General features: G+C 38.4%; 1 protein-coding gene across 1 annotated transcript in view; it reads right to left on the reverse strand.

The window, feature by feature from the left end:
- The window catches only part of LOC103508292 (flotillin-2), a 24,323-nt gene that overhangs the window by 892 nt on the left and 8,111 nt on the right, over window positions 1-15,320 (reverse strand). The window contains exons 4-10 of the mRNA XM_008472835.3: window positions 14,896-15,027; window positions 9,592-9,629; window positions 8,470-8,589; window positions 3,024-3,077; window positions 2,629-2,697; window positions 1,661-1,752; window positions 1,227-1,410 (exon numbers count right to left, since the gene is read on the reverse strand). Coding sequence (XP_008471057.1) covers window positions 1,227-1,410; window positions 1,661-1,752; window positions 2,629-2,697; window positions 3,024-3,077; window positions 8,470-8,589; window positions 9,592-9,629; window positions 14,896-15,027 — 689 coding nt within the window. The remainder of the gene's footprint in view (window positions 1-1,226; window positions 1,411-1,660; window positions 1,753-2,628; window positions 2,698-3,023; window positions 3,078-8,469; window positions 8,590-9,591; window positions 9,630-14,895; window positions 15,028-15,320) is intronic.

Consider the following 15,320-nt stretch of genomic DNA (forward strand, 5'->3'; position numbering starts at 1 on the left):
ACCGTCGAGAAGCATAGTCCCCACCCGAATGCCCACCCCAAGTCGATGACTTTGTCAGTATACCGAAAAGTTCAGAAGGGGGAGGAGCTTAAATCTGAATCAAGAGTGGGGAAATTTCTCCTGCGCATGTGTCAGAACTTTGAGCTTTGTATACGATGCACAATAGCTTTGTAGACGATGCTACTTTCCAAGTTCAAAGGCAAGTGCTTTTCACACGATGCTACTTTTCTTTAGCTACAAAGGCAAATTTTTTTTTTTTCTGCTCTAGCACTGGCAGCCTAAGCTGTATTTTTATTATGACTGCTTTTTTGATTCAACCAAGGAGATGTGAATTTTAAACTTCAACACCCTGACTGCTGACTGCCAAGCATATTCCATGGTGATTACCCACAGAAACCCATGTATTAAAACATCTCCCTTAACATGACAGTCTTCAATTCTTGGATTTTTTTCATAAAAAAATTGCAACATTTACTCAGAGGAGTTGTCTTCGATTATGTAAAATTTAATTCAGTCAAACATGTCCGCACCAATGATATTGTGTGATTTCGCTGTGTTTGCGTCCAAAGCGGAATCTCATTGGTTCAGCCATGCTTGACTGAATTAAATTTCACATAATCGAATACAACAAGGCCCTTTGGAATTTTAAACTTCAACACCCTGACTGCCAAGCATATTCCATGGTGATTACCCACAGAAACCCATGTACATCTCCCTTAACATGACAGTCTTCAATTCTTGGTTTTTTTTCATAAAAAAAAATTGCAACATTTCACTCAGAGGAGTTGTATTCGATTATGTAAAATTTAATTCAGTCAAACATGGCCGAACCAATGATATTGTGTGATTTCACTGTGTTTGCGTCCAAAGCGGAATCTCATTGGTTCAGCCATGCTTGACTGAATTAAATTTCACATAATCGAATACAACAAGGCCCTTTTTCACATACATGAAAATATATGAGTGGTCTGTGGCAGCAAGTGTGGACGTCCAAAAAAAGTCGCATAATAAAATACGGCTTGGAGAGTAGCGCGCCTGCCTCGTAAGTGCTTTCGGGACGATAAGACCTCCTTTGGTACAGTTCCCTCTATATCGGTAGGTACATCTTTCTCCTATCCTGTCTTCCTTCTCTCTTCGATTTCGGGACTATAAAACCGTGGCAGTTACAGTTCTCTCTGTCAAACCTCTTCAAATAAATAAATAAATAATAAAATTCTGTTACTGACCTTAGGCAAAGCATCAAGTACAAGTGCCATGACGGCCGCATCTCCATACTGTTTGAACACTTGAGCCTTGAGTCTCATACGGTCGGCCTCAGCCCTGCCTAGAGCTTCGGAGGCCGTAGCATCGGCCAGACCTTGGCTTTTGATTTTCCACGCTTCAGCTTTGGCGAGTTCAATGGATTGAATCCTGAGAAAAGGAGGGAGAGAAAATATAATTGAGGCGTGATCTGTAAGAAGGGCGTAACGTCACTTAAGCCCTTTTTCTGGTTTCTTTGTTCCAAGATAACTCTCCGAATTTGATGAACTTTGGCAGAAACATTCAACGAAAAGTGATCACTCATCTTGGGCCCGATCGGGCCATGGCGGGAAAACATTTTCTTTAGAGTTCACTGAATTAATATTTTGGGAGTTACTATTGAAAACGTGAATCCACTTACTTTTTAGCCTCAGCTAGTGTTTCCAGTCGGTAGCATTCTGCCTCTGCTGGTAATTTGACCGTAGCTGTAAGCTCCTTCTCTCTGCGTTGTATCTGTGAATGAACAATATAAAACACAATTTATAAACACACTTCACCAAGGTAGTGATTTTGTCAAGGGATTAAGCGAACAGTCTAAATAAAGCACTACTTATACTTGGCCAGCCTAGAAGGTAGCGTGTCTGCTTTGTGAGCTCTAGGACGCGGGTTCAATTCCCGCTTGGGTCGAATTTTATCCTTAACAGATAAGGTTCGTTCTCGGAACGGCTGGCTTTCTATCTTGTCTTCCTTCTCTCTTCGCTTTTAGGACGATAAGACCTCTATTGCATAACCTTCTATGAAATATTTTTTAAAGGTGGGGGTACGTTTACCATCATTTTAACTCAAGGTTTTTACTGAAGGGTATCCGCCTCCTACCTCCTCATATTCACCTCACCAAACCTGAATGGAGTCGGGGATCCCATCCTGATACTAATCACACTCAACGTTGCTTACTTGCATAACCTTCTATGAAATATTTTTTAAAGGTGGGGGTACGTTTACCATCATTTTAACTCAAGGTTTTTACTTACTGAAGGGTATTTTACCGCCTCCTACCTCCTCATATTCACCTCACCAAACCTGAATGGAGTCAGGGATCCCATCCTGATACTAATCACACTCAACGTTGCCTAACTTCAGTATCTTACCTCTTCTGCCTCCACTTCTACTTGTTTTCTTCTCTCCACCACGGAAATGAGAATCTCCTCGGCGCGGATTTCATTTTTTAAAGGTGGGGGTACGTTTACCATCATTTTAACTCAAGGTTTTTACTGAAGGGTATTTTACCGCCTCCTACCTCCTCATATTCACCTCACCAAACCTGAATGGAGTCGGGGATCCCATCCTGATACTAATCACACTCAACGTTGCTTAACTTCAGTATCTTACCTCTTCTGCCTCCACTTCTACTTGTTTTCTTCTCTCCACCACGGAAATGAGAATCTCCTCGGCGCGGATTTGTGGAGTTTTTTTTTCCATTCATCTAATCCACTAAATCCGGATTCGAAGGATTCAGAAAAAAAACTCAAGTCAGGCAAATTTTCTTTTCCATACCGTGTGATTGGTCTTTGTTAACATCTTAAGGGATACCAATATTTAGAATATATCTACCCTGTTTCTCCTGCCCGGATAGAACTGAAAACTCCCTTTACCCCAGCAGTCTAAACAAGCTATTATTTCTACGATACCCCGTACCCTAGAAATTTGCCAGATTAAATGGCACTCTGCCACATCGTGAGATCCTACATTATCTACCTATTGCATTATTGTTCCCTGGCGCGGATTTTCTGTCGAAGTTTGGCCGCCTGAAGTTCAAACGCAAGCTCGGATTCCGCTTTCTGAAATACAATAATATTAAGTTAAAATAACTAGGCTGTTACCTGTTACCTACAAGATTATTATTATTATTTTTTTTACGAAAGCAACAATATATGATTAAGTAAAATTGACCACAAAATATTGAGTGATTGGTTTGTTATTGTTAATTAATCGTTTCCAATCGCGGAAAAAAGATCGATTCCCGCCCGAGGCAAACGTTATTGTAAACAACTTAAACAGGTAAAGTTCGTTCTCGGAATGTCTGTCGTTTTCCTATCCTGTCCTCTTAAACAGGTAAAGTTCGTTCTCGGAATGTCTGTCGTTCTCCTATCCTGTCCTTTTTTGTTCGATTTTGGGACACGAGGACCTCCGTTGTTACAGTTTCCTCTATCAAATATCCAACCTTCCCTTCTCCATCGAAACTTTGAAAAAAATTCCTCCGTGTAGTTTGTGACTGGGCACGACTGTTTGGCTCAACACCTACATAAAATTGGCTTTAAAGATTCTCCTTACTGTTAAATATGTTTATATTAGACATTATGACATTATTATGTTTATATTAGACCAACTTCGACGGAGAAATTGTATTACAATTGTACATTTTATATTAGACATTATTATGTTTATATTAGACCAACTTCGACGGAGAAATTGCCGCGATCAAAATTGCCTTGCTTCAAATCCTAAACAGAGCTAACCAGTTTGAAAGAGCAGTCATTCTATCTGATTCCAAGGCAGCTATCCAGTCAATTACTAATTGCAGCGAAGATCCTTCAGTAGAAACAAATTTTGTATGAAATGTCTGTCCTTCAGGGGAGAAAAAATCCTTGTTGGGTATTGTAATTTTATTACAATAAGTTTGTATGAAATATTTGTACTTTGATTTTTCGAAAACGACCTAATGGTTTCACTGAAAAAAAAAAGAAAAAAAAACTATGGGCTGGAAAACCAAACGATTTTTAGATAGACTAAAAAAAAAAAAATATTTTACAAAATAAATAATATGTATAAAAATTAGAAATAACAAACAATAAATAGGTAGATTTAAGAAGCAACATGAAATTCAGAAAAATATTAAATTGGGAAAAAAATTCCCGTGAAAATTTTTTTAGCTATCCGAACCGTCGAGAAGCATAGTCCCCACCCGGATGCCCACCCCAAGTCGATGACTTTGTCAGTATACCGAAAAGTTCAGAAGGGGGAGGAGCTTAAATCTGAATCAAGAGTGGGGAAATTTCTCCTGCGCATGTGTCAGAACTTTGAGCTTTGTATACGATGCACAATAGCTTTGTAGACGATGCTACTTTCCAAGTTCAAAGGCAAGTGCTTTTCACACGATGCTACTTTTCTTTAGCTACAAAGGCAAATGTTTTTTTTTTCTGTTCTAGCACTGGCAGCCTAAGCTGTATTTTTATTATGACTGCTTTTTTGATTCAACCAAGGAGATGTGAATTTTAAACTTCAACACCCTGACTGCTGACTGCCAAGCATATTCCATGGTGATTACCCACAGAAACCCATGTATTAAAACATCTCCCTTAACATGACAGTCTTACTCTTTCAGTAGAGCCTTGAGAAAAATTAATCCACCCCATTACGTTCCCTCAAAAAAAAAAAAAACATGTAGAGGTACCATCACATTAAACCTCCAGAGTAAAATCTAAGTACCCCAAAGGTCTCTTTTACGACAAAACGTCCTCCCTCTTACCTTAGAAATGTCGACTCCTGTCAGGGCCTGCACTGCGGGCGGTAGTTGTGCCACTAGGCGGGTTATATCGTTGGTCACGTGATCATTCCCTCCCAGGAGTACGATTTCTTCTGTTTTGGCGAGGGGAGCTGCTACTTCCGCAGCGAACCAAGTCAATCAAACTTTGCAGAGAGGTTCTAAAATGTAGATCAAGGGTCTCCTTGGGACCAACCTTGAAAAATGAACGGCTCGGCCGTTATTTAGGACTTTAGTTTTGAAAAAGCTCAAAAATGTTCACTCTTCTCAGGACTTTAGTTTTCGGCTACAACTATTCTCACCTAGGATGGCTCTCAGATGTCCCTCCAGGGTATGCAATATGGTCTTCTGAATCTCCTCCTTGGATTTCCCCAGGAACTGTTCAGACGCGCTCTGTATGAGTTCTTCCGCCTTCATGATCTTCACTTGAGCCGTTCCTGTAACCGTTACTGGAACGCCCTGGAGCGTCTCCACATCCTCGCATATGGGTTTTAGTGTCATCACCTAGGGAGGGGGAATGGACTGGATAAGAAATGAGGTAAAATTGGACATAAAGATTGCTATTACCTGCCTCGGTGGTGTAGTGGTCAAGGCGTTCGCCTGGTAAACAGGAGGGCGTGGGTTCAATCCCAGTCGAGGTATGGAATTTTAAGAGTCAAGGCGTTCGCCTGGTAAACAGGAGGGCGTGGGTTCAATCCCAGCCGAGGTATGGAATTTTATCATTATAATTTGAGAATTTGACCACAATAATAGTAGTAGCCCACTGCTGGAGTAAAGGGACTTTTCAGTCCTATGCGAGCAGTATACAGCACTATTAAATAAAGATGATTTCTAATTAATAAAAAAGTTGGAAGTACTAAATAAGCTTGCATACTTGAATTTCCTATAGGTAGGTAGATAGGTACCTACATAGGCAGGTACCTACATATGTAGGTACCTACATAGGTCTGTTAAAGAGTTTCGATAAAAGCCTTACCCTTGAGGTCAATTTAATTTGCTCAACTCCAGACACAAAAACCCACTCCGATGCTTAGGTGTAGGGGCAGACAGCCCTAAAGCATGGGTTAAGCTTCTACGAATCTGCCCTTAGGGCTCAAGGTCAATTTAATTTGAAGGAACTACATACCTACTATGTATTTATATTATTTACGTAGGTACACAAAAAGCCTCTGAGGCTTAGGTGTAGACTTGTGAAGGCAAACAGCCCTAATGTACCTACGGGTTAAGTTTCTACGAATCTAGGTATCGAATTAAGCAGCATGGTAGCGCTCTGCCCCGCCAAGTCAATAAAGTTTGACAGCGTCTAAATGTTTAACAGGAAAAAAGTGGGGTTTCCATGGCAATCTATGATTACTTACCTCCAATGAGATCCTCTGGACATCTGTCACCATCCACCAGGCCCACGCCCATCCTCCTACCACTGTCAACTTCTTGGTGTGACCACAACATCCTCCTGAAACAACCAGAAGACAACATGGGTTAAGAAACTAGAATTTTATGATCCAAAATGTGTTTAGAAACTAGACTTTTTGATCCAAATGTACAATTTTTGATCCAAAATGTGTTTAAAAACGAGAATTTTTGATCCAAAGTGTTTTAAGAAACTAGAATTTTTGATCCAAACAAAGTTGATTCATTTCGATATAAAGATTTAACATATAAATATTTCTGGTTTGCTTAACTCCATACACAAAAAGCCCGTTCCGAGGCTTAGGTGTAGGGGCAAACAGCCTTAAAGGATGGGTTAAGCTAATACGAATCTACACATTTCTGGTAAGTTTGGTTTTCAGTTTACTCAACTTTATGAGATATTAGGTAGGTAAGGTGTAGTTCCTACTTTGTAATTAATGATACCTTCTGACGCTAGTTCACGCAAGTTCAATAACCTTCATGGTGGTCAGAGACCAATTCATGGGAAAAATAAAAATAACCACACACAAAAAGTCCTGGTTTTATTTTGGGATCTTTCACAAAAAGTCCAATCTGAGGCTTAGGTGTAGGGGCAAACAGCCTTAAAGGATGGGTTAAGCTTATACGAATCTACACATTTCTGGTAAGTTTGGTTTTCAGTTTACTCAACTTTATGAGATGTTAGGTAGGTAAGGTAGTTCCTACTTTGTAATTAATGATACCTTCTGACGCTAGTTCACGCAAGTTTAATAACCTTCATGGTGGTCAGAGACCAATTCATGGGAAAAATAAAAATAACCACACACAAAAAGTCCTGGTTTTATTTTGGGATCTTTTCAAAAATCTCAAAATACCCCTCGGAGAAACCTAGGATTATTTTGATACACAAGAACTAGGTAGGTACTTACTTAGATTGAGTATGACATTATACGTGTATACATACACTATAACTATACCTAATCAATGAAGATTATCTAATATTAAGTTCGATCCACATACCTAAGAAACTGAATAAAGGCTCCCCACACATGGGTCGCAATCGCAACATTTGTGTGGGTAAAAGATTAGTCCCCCCCCCTTTCTTCTTCTTTCAAGAAGTTGGAGAGTAACGCGTCCACTTTGTAAGCGCTAGGTGGCTAGGTCGCGTGTTCAATTTCCGCCCATGACGGATCACTTACTTAGATTGAGTATGACATTATACGTGTATACATACACTATATTTATAACTATACCTAATCAATGAAGATTATCTAATATTAAGTTCGATCCACATAGCTATGAAACTGAATAAAGGCTCCCCACACATGGGTCGCAATCGCAACATTTGTGTGGGTAAAAGATTAGTTCCCCCCCCCCTTTCTTCTTCTTTCAAGAAGTTGGAGAGTAAAGCGTCCACTTTGTAAGCGCTAGGTGGCTAGGTCGCGTGTTCAATTTCCGCCCATGACGGATTTTATCCTAAACAGATAAGGTTCGTTTTCAGAAAGGCTGGTTTTCTCCCATCCTGTTCTTTTTGTCTCTTGATTTTCGGGACGATAAGACCTTAGCAGTTACAGTTCCTTCTATTAAACATCTAAAATTTAAATAAAAGTGAACAAAAAAATCTATTTTATTCTATCAGCAGCGTTACAATTCACAAGCCGTGTTCGGAGGGCCTCAGGATTAAAGCCCCCCAATCAGTGAACCAAAGATGTACCGTATATTAAGTTATAATAACTAGGCTGTTACCTACAAGATTATTATTATTATTTTTTTTTTTACGAAAGCAACAATATTTGATTAAGTAAAATTGACCACAAAATATTGAGTGATTGGTTTGTTATTGTTAATTAAAGTTTCCAATCGCGGAAAAGATCGATTCCCGCCCGAGGCAAACGTTATTGTAAACAACTTAAACAGATAAGATTCTCCTTACTGTTAAATATGTTTATATTAGACATTATACGTTATAAAGTTACGAAATAGGTAACTACAAAACTTATTACCTTTTTATGATACAATGGACGAAACTCGAGTCGGATAAGATCAAAACCGGAACGTGTATCCATTGTATCATATAAGGGTAATAAGTTTTGTATTTACCTATTTCATAACTTTCTCCTTACTGTCTCTCTGTTCCTTAAACTGCCCTATGAACTCTTCTCATCTTAACTCCTGCCCCGCCTTGGAAGGCAGCGAAGCCATGACATTGTAGAGAAATACTATGATGCAACGGGGGAAAATGGCCTAATGGTCAAAAATTCCATTTATGATAATAACAACAAGAACAGTTTGTGACTCACCGCAGTGCTGATTTCAGCATCGAACGAAGCTTTCTGTAGTTTGAAGAGACGGGCGTTGTTTTCTATCTTGGAATCAGTAGCGTATTTGATATCCATCGCTGACTTCTCACATTCCGCCTCCTGGAAATGATAAAACGCCGTCACTGAATTAATACGCTCAGAGTCAAACCGCGAAATAATAATGGTGCTTATATAAACTGATGGAATAAGACTAAAGAGTCCTATTATCCTAGTAGGACTAAATACTCTAGAGGCCAACCTAGTTAGCTTGGTTGGTAGGGCGTCTGCCTTGTAAGCGCTAGGCCACGGGTTCGATTCTCGCCCGGGGCGGATTTTATCCTGATGGGTAATGCCAAATCTTACCACTGAGAGTTAACACAGTGTCAAGGGATTTCTTTGAAGTCACCCATTTGATTTACACAGGGCAGTATTTCTTAAACTCAGGATTAACTGAGAACTCTCTGTGGTAAGATCGGGCATAAGTGTTTTGCAGAAAGTGAACGTATTTCTTAAATGTTATAAAGTTCTGGCTGCTCTTTTGAGTGAAGTGAACTATGTATTTTAATGTTTTGAAGAATAGTAGACCTATTTTTTAATCATGAGCCTAAAGTTTAATAGTCCCCCAAACTTTTTTGTTATGGTGCTGTTCTATCCCTTGTAAATGTTAAAATCATGTCGTGTGTAGTGGAAACACTATCATTTAAATTACATTGCCTACAGTACATTCGAAAATGTAAATGTAAATGCAGTTTCTTTGTGTTATTATATCACAACTTTGGTGCTCACTGCAGCATTGTAGGATTTTCCCAATATCTCAATAATCCTAAAATCCAATGTTTACCTACCATGCTTGCACCGGTCGCTATGCGCATTTATTTCTATGTCATAGCTACTCATTTTCCTCACGAGGCTGAGTGGGCCCCGCAACAGTGAGGTGACTTTAAAGGTAAAAACACACTACCATCATGTCACGCGAGCTCAGGATAGTAGTGTGTTTGTACCCTAAGTGTATTGCAGAAAAAGTGAACGCGTTTCTCAAATGTTATAACAGTTCTTGCTGCTCCTTTGACTGAGATTTAACTTTTATTAAGTGTTTTGCAGAAAAGTGAACATTTTTCTTACCCAAATGTTATATGTAATAGTTCTTGCTGCTTCTTTGACTGAGACAGTTGAAAAAAGAAAATCGGAGGAAACTCACGACAAATGGGAACGTGTCTTTCAGGAAGATAAGTCTGCAGATAAATCATAGCGTGTGTAAAAGGCTTTAGGAACGTGGCCGTATTTATTAAAGAAATACTCCAGACGAAAAAAGAAATTCGGAGGAAACTCACGACAAATGGGAACGTGCCTTTCAGGAAGATAAGTCTGCAGATAAATCATAGCGTGTGTAAAAGGCTTTAGGAACGTGGCCGTATTTATTAAAGAAATACTCCAGAGGTTTTCGTGGGTGGATATTCCACATGTGATTTGTTTGGGCGTCTTGAGTGCCCAACCAAGACGAGCGTTGCTTAACCCAGGTAGTTAAACCTAGCAAGTGCCGCACTGATAGGATCACACGACATGAGCCAATCTTACCACTGAGAGTTAACACAGTGTCCAGGGGTTTCTTTGACGTCACCCATTTGATTTACACAGGACAGTATTTCTTAAACTTTGGATTAACTGAAAACTCTCTGTGGTAAGATCGGGCATAAGTGTTTTGCAGAAAGTGAACGTATTTCTTAAACGTTATAAAGTTCTGGCTGCTCTTTTGAGTGAAGTGAACTATGTATTTTAATGTTTTGAAGAATAGTAGACCTATTTTTTAATCAGTAGTATTAGAACTAGTGAGGAGTAATTACTCAGGAGTCATTCATCAAATGTGATTGAAAAATCATAACGCTAACAGTCCTCAGCAGTATATCATAGAGCAGCGATTCCCAATTTTTTGAGTACTGGGTACCATCTGACACCTCAAGGTTCTTTGGGCTTACCGCCAAACATCAATTCTGCGTGATTTGAGGGTTAATTAAAGAGATTACAGCATCGCATCCGAAATTTTTTTTCGTTAATTGTAGTACGATGTCACAATTTTTTGCCGGACTGTTTGTAGATTTTTTCTCTCCCAACTAGGGCTGCCAGATTTGTTTTTCGTATTGACGAGACAAATCATAAAAATGGGTTTTTCAAACCTCTTCGCGTACCACCAGAAATGGTTCCGCGTAGCGCGTACCACTAGTGGTGCGCGTACCACAGATTGGGAACCTCTGTCATAGATGATGCCCTTAGGAAGTGCCATAAAACATGCGCCAATATCAATCTCGCCTCTGTATTGACCTACCACGGTAGAAAAATGGTCAAGGCAGTATTCTGGCATGGAGGACGTGGGTTCGATTCCGGTGCGGTGGATGAACCAGGAAATTGCAAAAAAGGGTTTGTCCTAGCCAGCTTAATCCAGGTCGTAATATGAGCTTAATCCTAGCCAGCCTAGTTAGCTTGGTTGGTAGAGCGTCTGCCTTGTAAGCGCTAGGCCGCGGGTTCGATTCCCGCATGAGGCGGATTTTATCCTGAACGGATAAAATCCGTTCTCGGAACGAATCCCGTCTTCCTTCTCTCTTCGATTTCGGGACGATAAGACCTTAAAGCAGTTACAGTTCCCTCTGTCAAACCTCTTCCCATAGGAGATGAGAAAATCTTTCTTTATCAATTTGTCCGATCTAAAAATCTCAACTTCTAGTACATATATGTCTGTTACACAGTTTTGATGATTGTACTATTGTGACAATCACTGAATCATAAATAGTTATTTAAGCAGAAGAAGAAGAGTTAATTTCAATATACATAAACATACAGACCTATAATAAGTGTATCCTACAGGAATGAAAAAAAAAAAAGTACACAAATAAATCCATAGGAGATACCTTCATAACATACATACCCATGACACAAATACATACCTACCAGATACAAGAGAAAAAAATCTCTAAAATGCAGTCATGTGTGGCTAACACTATTTGGTAAACAAATTTTATTGCATATCTTGCATGTGATACAATATTTTGATATGAATAGACCTTACCCTGTTATTTTTTACTCAGTTTCAATTATTGCAGTAGCTCTGAATTTTTAAACCTATTTATTTATTTTAATTTAATCTATTTTAGTTTATTTTTTTCTATCTAGATAAACAAATCTAAAAAGGAATTAAAAAAACATCAGAAAAAGAACAGAAGCAAATTCACATTTTTCTAACCGGAAAATGTGGCAATATTTTTTAGGTTATGTTTATGTTTTTAGCTGTGTAAGCCGCGTACACACTAATCTCAACAGACAGATTATAGGGTGAGAGAGAAATATTAGTGTTTTATTTAGAGATATAGAAAAATTTGTTTCCTCTCGTAACTCATAAAATTTGTAGCCAAAACCAAATGTCAGCCTAAAGCAATCACCCTTTAGGGCTGATTGAGAGGCTGACGAAAAACGCCGACCCTGTCTGTACACGGGAAAAGGAAAAGAAGATTTAAAAAGGATCTCTATCATTTTCATAAGGTTAGTTTTGCAGGCGACTATAGTTCATCCAGATCAATGTGACAGCAATGAGTCATCAACCCAAAATAAAGGAACCAATCAGATTGCAGGAAATCCTTACATTGTACGACATGATAGAGTGACATAATGGAGTTTTTTTTTCCCATTCATCAAATCCACTAAATCCGGATTCAAGAATCTGGATCCTTTGGATTCCCTTTAATTTTTCTAACAAAGAGATATTTTTTCTCCTCTCTTTGGAATCGCCATCTTCTACCAATGTGAATCAAAGGAATCCAGTGGATTCACTGGATTCAGATTTTCAAGACTTTCTTTTATAAATCCGGATTCGATGGATTCATAGGATTCAGAAAAAAAAACTCAAGTCAGGCAAATTTTCTTTTCCATACCGTGTGATTGGATTGGTCTTTGTTAACATCTTATGGAGTTTTTTTTTCCATTCATCAAATCCACTAAATCCGGATTCGAAGGATTCATAGGATTCAGAAAAAAAAACTCAAGTCAGGCAAATTTTCTTTTCCATACCGTGTGATTGGATTGGTCTTTGTTAACATCTTAGGGGATACTAATATTTAGAATATACCTACCCTGTTTCTCCTGCCCGGATAGAACTGAAAAGTCCCTTTACCCCAGCAGTCTAAACAAGCTATTATTTCTACGATACCCGTACCCTAGAAATTTGCCAGATTAAATGGCACTCTGCCACATCGTGAGATCCTACATTATCTACCTATTGCATTATTGTTCCCTGGATATACCTACCCTGTTTCTCCTGCCCGGATAGAACTGAAAAGTTTCTTTACCCCAGCAGTCTAAACAAGGTATTATTTCTACGATACCCCCTACCCTAGAAATTTGCCAGATTATATGGCACTCTGCCACATCGTGAGATCCTACATTATCTACCTATTGCATTATTGTTCCCTGATATTAATTATTTTTTACAAACAGGCTATATTTTATAATTATGTGTCTAGGCGTTAGAATTTTTCCCCCTTTGTATTCAAAATATTTTTGGTTTTAAATTATTTTTTTGTGTGTGTACATAGAGTTCTGTTTTATTTAGTTTAATTTTAATTATTGAAGTTTTTTCTCACTTTTTTCGTGAGCCCATGATTTTGAAATAAAAGGATAAAGTTATATTTGGAAAAATGGAAACTTTTCGTGCGTTGATTAAGCAATAATATGGACCCTTTCCCCCCGTATATTTTTAATTTCAAAGGCGTACCTAAAACGTATTTTGTGAGAGGTCCTGAAAGGCAAAGGAAGGAAAAAAACTTTCATTTGTGTATTTTAAATAATTTATATGTATTGTAAATAGGTACTTTATTTTGAAATAATGACAAGACATTGTAAAGGTTCCCTATGTAATGGAAAGAAAAGTAAAACACACAAAAGAACACAAAATCAATTCGAGATCAAAATGACTAGAATAATTAATTAATGAAATGAAAAATTAACTACCCTCTTCAGGAAAAGCGCGAAATAATAGTGCTTATTTATCCTGCTGCAATAAGACTAAAGAGTCCTATTATCCTAGTAGGACTAAATACTCTAGAGGCCAACCTAGATAGCTTGGTTGGTAGGGCGTCTGCCTTGTAAGCGCTAGGCCATTGGTTCGATTCTCGCCCGGGGCGGATTTTATCCTGAACGCATAATGTTCCTTCTCGGAACGGCTGGCTTTCTCCTATCCTGTCTTCCTTCTCTCTTCGATTTCGAGACGATACGATCTTAGCAGTTACAGTTCCCTCTGTCAAACCTCTTGAAAAAAAAATCTCAAATTATATTGAAGACAAAATTCCATACCTCGGCTTGGATTGAACCCACGTCCTCCTGTTTAGCAGGCGAGCGTCTTAACCACTGCACCACCGAGATCGGACCAAGGAACTAGTAAACATTTTTTTTTTTTTTTTTTTAGACTTTTTTAGACTATCCTGTCTTCCTTCTCTCTTAGCTTTAAGGGCGATAAGACCTTAGCAGTTACAGTTCCCTCCATCAAACCTGTCAACAAAACTCTGGGACCTTCGAGTTAAAATCTGGAGCTTACTTTGTTCGGTCAACTAAACATGAGTATGTATGTACAAAGAATACATATAGATGCTAGTCATATTTATTCATAACGTACAGAGAAATAATAGTTATCTATTTATGCACTATTTATATCTAGTGAAAGTGACTCCATCAAACCTCTCAACAAAACTCTGGGACCTTCGAGTTAAAATCTGGAGTATTCTGGAGCTTACTTTGTTCGGTCAACTAAACAAGAGTATGTATGTACAAAGAATACATATAGATGCTAGTCATATTTATTCATAACGTACAGTGAAATAATAGTTATCTATTTATGCACTATTTATAACCAGTGAAAGTGATGTTCACCTACAACGTTGTCTCGATTCAATGGAGAAATAGAGAGACGGGTTTCTTCTATGCTAGTTGTGCGACAATTATGTTTACTTTCTATGTTTATACTGTGTTTCCGTACCTCAAAAAATAAAATACGCTATTAAATTAATACAATGGGCTATTAAATTATTTATTAGATTGTCTCAAAACCTCATAAAAAAAATAAAAAAAAAATAAAAAAAAACACATCTAAAGGTATCTAACTACCTACCTTATCCTATTGTCATTGAAGATAGATACATAACAACCTAGGCCAAGTGTCTAGAATTCGAGAAAATTGGACTGTGAACCTATCTGTTTTTGACGAAAAAAAAGTCGATTGGTCCGGTCTCAAAAAAGAGTTACGTACTCTACAGAGGTATCTGAATGATGTTGAAGCAACAACAAAAAAAGTTTGATAGAGGGAACTGTAACTGCTAGGGTCTTATCGTCCCGGAATCGGAGAGAGAAGGAAGACAGGATAGGAGAAAGCTGGCCGTTCCGAGAACGAGCCTTCCCGAACTTCCCCGATCGTGAACGAAAGGATCTCGATGCCCATTCGGCCAACATCGGGAGCGGCGACCTCGCGCACGAGACTGGCGAACTGGTCCCGATCTTTCACGATCTCTTCTACCGTGAGTGTACCTTGGGGAGGAAAATGGGGGGTGAGTTAGAAAAATGTAACTTTGTTTAATGATTGATATCAATAGGTATTCTACAATATTGTGAAACAAATTAAACACAAAAGACAAAGAACTCTAAGACTAGAATAACAATAAAACTTTGCAGAGAGGTTCTTTATAAAATGTAGATCAAAAGTCTCTTTGGGACGAGAAATGTACGGCTCAATGATTAATATCAATAGGTATTCTACAATATTGTGAAACAGAAATTAAACACAAAAGACAAAGAACATTAAAGAACACTAAGACTAGAAT

Source organism: Diaphorina citri, unplaced genomic scaffold (genome assembly GCF_000475195.1).
Source record: "Diaphorina citri unplaced genomic scaffold, Diaci psyllid genome assembly version 1.1 scaffold384, whole genome shotgun sequence".
Lineage (NCBI taxonomy): Eukaryota > Metazoa > Arthropoda > Insecta > Hemiptera > Psyllidae > Diaphorina > Diaphorina citri.